This window comes from Gymnoscopelus braueri, assembly GCF_963280865.1.
Source record: "Gymnoscopelus braueri genome assembly, chromosome: 24".
NCBI lineage: Eukaryota > Metazoa > Chordata > Actinopteri > Myctophiformes > Myctophidae > Gymnoscopelus > Gymnoscopelus braueri.
This window is the reverse complement of record NC_137626.1, coordinates 2,227,139-2,233,138: the sequence shown is the minus strand read 5'-3', so window position 1 is coordinate 2,233,138 and position 6,000 is coordinate 2,227,139. Positions and strand designations below refer to the sequence as shown.

The 6,000-nt window shown below is 44.4% G+C and overlaps 1 protein-coding gene across 1 annotated transcript in view; it reads right to left on the bottom strand.

Annotated features, from left to right (window-relative positions):
• The window catches only part of LOC308080963 (kalirin-like), a 103,074-nt gene that overhangs the window by 80,639 nt on the left and 16,435 nt on the right, over window positions 1-6,000 (bottom strand). Inside the window, exons 10-16 of the mRNA XM_080423103.1 lie at window positions 5,545-5,688; window positions 3,709-3,801; window positions 3,106-3,228; window positions 2,240-2,356; window positions 1,113-1,187; window positions 830-949; window positions 346-398 (exon numbers count right to left, since the gene is read on the bottom strand). Coding sequence (XP_080279229.1) covers window positions 346-398; window positions 830-949; window positions 1,113-1,187; window positions 2,240-2,356; window positions 3,106-3,228; window positions 3,709-3,801; window positions 5,545-5,688 — 725 coding nt within the window. The remainder of the gene's footprint in view (window positions 1-345; window positions 399-829; window positions 950-1,112; window positions 1,188-2,239; window positions 2,357-3,105; window positions 3,229-3,708; window positions 3,802-5,544; window positions 5,689-6,000) is intronic.

Sequence of the window (6,000 nt, the reverse complement as noted above, 5' to 3'; positions counted from 1 at the left end):
GTTTGGCAACTGTACCGCCGCTGAACGCAAAGCACTAGAGAGAGCGGTGCGCACGGCACAGCGCACGGTGGGTGGAGAGCCCCATCCCCAGGATATACATGAGAGTATCATCAGGGACATTTACCACCCTGGCCATGGTCTGTTCAAACTACTGTGTGTGTGTGTGTGTGTGTGTGTGTGTGTGTGTGTGTGTGTGGGTGTGTGTGTGTGTGTGTGTGTGTGGGTGTGTGTGTGTGTGTGTGTGTGTGTGTGTGTGTGTGTGTGTGTGTGTGTGTGTGTGTGTGTGTGTGTGTGTGTGTGTGTGTGTGTGTGTGTGTGTGTGTGTGTGTGTGTGTGTGTGTGTACCTTAATTGCAGGATGAGGTCTTCTCCTTCTCTGATGACACTCAGCGCAGCATCCTGGAGAGTCAGACAACTGAGTTAATATGATTTATCATTAGTTAAAACCAGACTTAATATGACTTATTAGTTAATACTAGACTTAATTCATTCACTTCCAAGGACGACTTTAACAATGATTGAGCATGTCATCCTCAGATGCACACAGAAACAGGAGATCACGTGATCCCAAGATGTACCGCTCCATTCACTTCCTGGTTAACGTATTTGGAAAATGGCCTGTATCTCGCCTCCTGTGTTTTACTGTGTATTTTTGGCCAGACATGCTATTTTCAACAGCCTGTAAAAAGCAAACAGGGGTCGCGATGACATATATTTTTTCTTCTCTTTAGAGAAGATTTAAAAGACCTTAACCATCCCAGTTGGACACAAACACAATGGTCTATTATTACTTTTGTTTGTTCTGTGTTGTGTAGTTAGTGTGTAGTTACCTGTGTGTTGTTCTGCTGTAGTGTCTGTTGGGAGATGAGTCCCTGCAGTGCGTCCACGGTTTCAGGACAAACACACACTGTAGACAACTGTCTTTGTAGACCTTCCATCCATGCTGACAACTACACACACACACACACACACACACACACACACACACAATAAGAGACAAGACTAACTGGTGTGCGTGTGTGTGTGTGTGTGTGTGTGTGTGTGTGTGTGTGTGTGTGTGTGTGTGTGTGTGTGTGTGTGTGTGTGTGCGTGTGCGTGTGTGTGTGTGCATACCTCCTTGGTGTGTGTGTAGAAGGACACAGCGAGGTCCAACAGAACCTTCCTCTGTTCTACTCTTTGAATGAACTCCTGGAAATACACAATAAACGATACACATTTTCTAATAAACACTCATTATAAACACACACTGGTCTTGCGTGGACCGAAAAACGGGCCTACGCCGAGATCCAGTCACTTTGGGGATCCATCAATCTATGGTGACTTTCAGAGGTGGAAAAAGTACTCAAATGTTTTACTTAGGTTACAAGTAAAAGTCCGTAATGAAAGCAATACTTGAGTAAAAGTACCAAAGTATTGGTATCAAAATGTTGTACTTAAAGTACCAAAAGTAGAAAGTTTATGCAGAATGTCCCATGTTTTTGTCCCATGTCCCATACATTTCACAAATGTATTAAATGTATTAAAATCTTTTGAAAATAGCAGATCTACAAGCTCACAGCGACGCATTGTGAGCTTGTAGATCTGCTATTTTCATTCCAAAAAACGTCACATCCATCCGCCCTGACGATGGGATTTACAGAAAAACAACTGTAACTCAGTTGCTGTTTTTTGCATTGAAAAACCACCGTTTTCAGCGGGGGGGCCAAAGCCCCAAAATGGCGGATCGCGGTTGGAATGTTGTCGTTCCTATGGATACACAGATCCCTCCGCCTACCCACAGGGACTATTGTTTTTGTTTTTTTGGAACACAATGTCGCTTCCACAGCGTTTCAAATATCATTGGATGAAGGTAATTACGGTGGCAAGGGGATAACAAACGATGTTTAATACCTTGGCGGGTGATGTGTTAATTGACTTGCTCTGTCAGAATTCAAGAAACGTTCATAATGAGGATGAAACGTTCATCCAATCAGACGTGACTGAACATTGAAATGTTTCACGTTGTAGACGCGTCACAACATTGCCTCGTAAAGAAAGCATGTCAGCCCAAACAGAGCAGTGAGTCCATTGAAGTAACTTTGTCGACGTAAGCAAAACATTTTAGATCTCTTTAGAGAGTTTAAAACCACCAGATTTGGTGCTAGCAGATATCTAGCGCTATTTCTTTATTGCGTCGTCGATCGATCAGATACGCTCGCACACACACACACACACACACACACACACACACACACACACACCTGCATGCGTAGCTCCAGATGTCTCGCTGCATCATAGATCTCAGACTCTTCACATTCTCCTGACTGAGACAGCTGTCCTGCTGCTTCCAACAGCTTCTCTGCATTGGTGTACGTGTTCTACACACACACACACACACATGCACACACACACACGCGCACGCACACGCACACGCACACGCACACACACAGTAGAGAAGTTAGAAGACACGGTAAGTCAGGTAAATAAAGTAAAACAGTGAAACTCCAACAACTTAAAAAACGTTTCTTCACAAAACAAACTGCTCCTGGTGTCCTGGAGTAGATTTGATCAGTGGATCTCAAACATCTTCATGTCCAGGACCCCCCACAGTAACATGTATTGTGGCCACAGACCCCCCCCCCCCCCCCATCTGAACATATTTAGTGTGCGTGCGTGATGCTGGTAAGTCTGTTATTGTTCATGATTTTATTTGATGATTTATCAATTATTGATAAATAATTGATGCTGGTAAATTTGTTTTTGTTGTTGGTCAGTATCAGTATTCTATATATTATCACATGTTTGTAACTTCATTTTAACCATTTTAGATTCATTGAAAAAACCCGTCCTTGGTTCTGATCCTTCTAATGTGTGAGGGGGGCGTGATTTGATTTATTTGAAAGTGAAAAATCCCTTTAAGTTCCCGTTCATCTGCATGTGTCACAATGACGATTCATTCTATGTTTTAATTTTCATTCAATTCATGGACCCTGATCTAAAAACCATTGGAAACCGTCTTATAGGACTTGATAAGACGTTAGGTTGTAGTTTGGTGTGTGCGTGCGTGCTACCTGTGTGTGTGTGTGTGTGTTACCTGTGTGTGTGTGTGTGTGTGTGTGTGTGTTACCTGTGCTACTTGCTGGAAGTCATCGTGTCGTTTCTGCAGAGCTCTGGCTCTGTGCAGAGACTTCCCTACTCCACTGTGTTTGTTCAGGAACACCTCTCCATGCTGCTCCACCCAGTCTAACACCTACACACACACACACACACACACACACACACACACACACACACACACACACACACACACACACACACACACACACACACACACACACACACACACACAATTGCAATTTAGGCATTATACTACTATCTACTATCTACTACTACTACTATCATGTGTAATACTACTGTATTGAAAAGAGGATGGGAGGGGGAGGGGGATCGAGCATGGACCCAACCATGAGGTGCGATTGGACCGAAAAAATGGGACTGGACTGAATCATAGGGGGACCAAGTGTCGTTTAATTAAACAGGCAACTGTTTGTCACTGGTGCACGGGATAATCTGCATGCTAGTGCTATGAAGATGATATCCAAAGCACCCTCCTGCTCATAAAACGCAGTGTGTGTGTGTGTGTGTGTGTGTGTGTGTGTGTGTGTGTGTGTGTGTGTGTGTGTGTGTGTGTGTGTGTGTGTGTGTGTGTGTGCGTGTGCGTGTGTCTGACCTGTCTGACATCCTGTTGAAACACACACAGCTGGAGGCGCTGGTGGAGGCGGAGCTTACGGTGTTGCCACGCCCCTTCGACCTCATGGTGACCCTGGAAACAGGAAGTGAACAACGGTAAACGATCGTCTGAAAGTCAGTAAACAAAGTCAGTGAACCATAATTAAAAAAGTGAGTTAATTGAATCTGGCGTCTGGCATTTTGTTTAACAAAAAATAACATGGGTGGTAACTGGCAAGGCCAACTTTTAACCCATTAACACACTGCCAGGGACGTAATGTTACGTCCACTCGAATCCAACGCTTGCCTGCCAAATACGTCATCATGGTGTTTTGAGATTACGCTAGAGGGCACTCTTCGCCGACCTATGAATGATGCCTTGAGAAGGATCCACCCAGAAATGACGTCATCTAAAACATGTCCACTCCGTCCGCTACGATGTTATCACATTTATAAAAATACATTTATCTCAGATTTATTTTTCCCAGATTATGTTTTGGGTGAAAACGAACCATTATTCAACACTACAGAACGGACCATCACGGTTACAATGTCTGTTATTCCGGTTAAAATGAGAGACTGGTCTTTCCACAGAGACATGGTTTGTTTGTTTACATCTGAGTTGAATAGTTTTTCTGTGGATCGTCAGAAACACTCAAAATAAGGTAAAACCTGCTGGCAGTGGCGGATGAATGAATGAATGAATGAATGAATGAATGAACGAACGAACAAACGAACGAACAAACAAACAAACAAACAAACAAACAAACAAACAAACAAACAAACAAACAAACAAACAAACAAACAAACAAACAAACAAACAAACAAACAAACAAACAAACAAACAAACAAACAAACAAACAAACAAACAAACAAACAAACAAACAAACAAACAAACAAACAAACAAACAAACAAACAAACAAACAAACAAACTAACGAATGAATGAATGAATGAATTCACACCTGTCATTGAATGTGTTAACGGTGTGTTAATTGTGTTAACTCAAGGACCCCAACAGAAACAAGTCCGCAAGGACTTGTTTGGTCGGACCTTTTAGACAAAAGGTATTATAAATGTAACTGAGCTGTTTTACATTATTTTGCCTAATAAAAATTTCAATCAATCAATCAACGCCCTACTTGATCATACTACAGCTGGGGTCTTCAACAGGGGGTCCGGGACCCCTAGGGGGTCCTCAGAGTTACTACAGGGGGTCCGCCAAAATATTTGTGCGATATTTTTTTACATTAACCTTTAACGTTGTGAGCTTGTAGATCTGCTATTTTCGGCAAAGCGGTATATTAGGTGCAGAAGGAAAAAGGAGCAGATCAAGTAAACAAAAAAAGTTGAATCTGAAACTACATTCTAAGCAGGTCCCTGCTTCATCTCTCCCTCAGCTAGGGGGTCCCTGCTTCATCTCTCCCTCAGCTAGGGGGTCCCTGCTTCATCTCTCCCTCAGCTAGGGGGTCCCTGCTTCATCTCTCTCTCAGCTAAGGGGTCCCTGCTTCATCTCTCCCTCAGCTAGGGGGTCCCTGCTTCATCTCTCCCTCAGCTAGGGGGTCCCTGCTTCATCTCTCCCTCAGCTAGGGGGTCCCTGCTTCATCTCTCCCTCAGCTAGGGGGTCCCTGCTTCATCTCTCCCTCAGCTAGGGGGTCCCTGCTTCATCTGTCTCTCAGCTAGGGGGTCCCTGCTTCATCTCTCCCTCAGCTAGGGGGTCCTTGGGCTGAGACCCCTGTACTACAGCATCACACAACAATATTGTGCATGTTGATGTTGCCATGACGATAAATTTAAGTTAAGTTTAGCAGTTAGCCAATCAGACGTGAGCGTCTTACCTCCATGACCTCGTGCAGAACTCCCATGATGCCGTGCGAGGCGGGGCTGAAGTCGGGCTTGGCGCCCGCGTCGTCGCCATCGGGGTCGCTGGTTGCCGGGCAACGCTGAAGAACGTCTAACAACGCCTTACCGCTCTCACTGACCTATACACACGCATACACAAACGCCCACACATACACACACGCACACGCACACACACACACACACACACACACACACACACACACACACACACACACACACACACACATTTTAGGACATAAAACCAGCAGTACTAGAGGTCCTGGTAGGAGATAAAACCATCAGTACTAGAGGTCCTGGTAGGAGATAAAACCATCAGTACTAGAGGTCCTGGTAGGACATAAAACCATCAGGGCTAGAAGTCCTGGTAGAACATAAAACCAACAGTACAAGAGGTCCTGGTAGGAGATAAAACCAGCAGGGCTAGAGGTCCT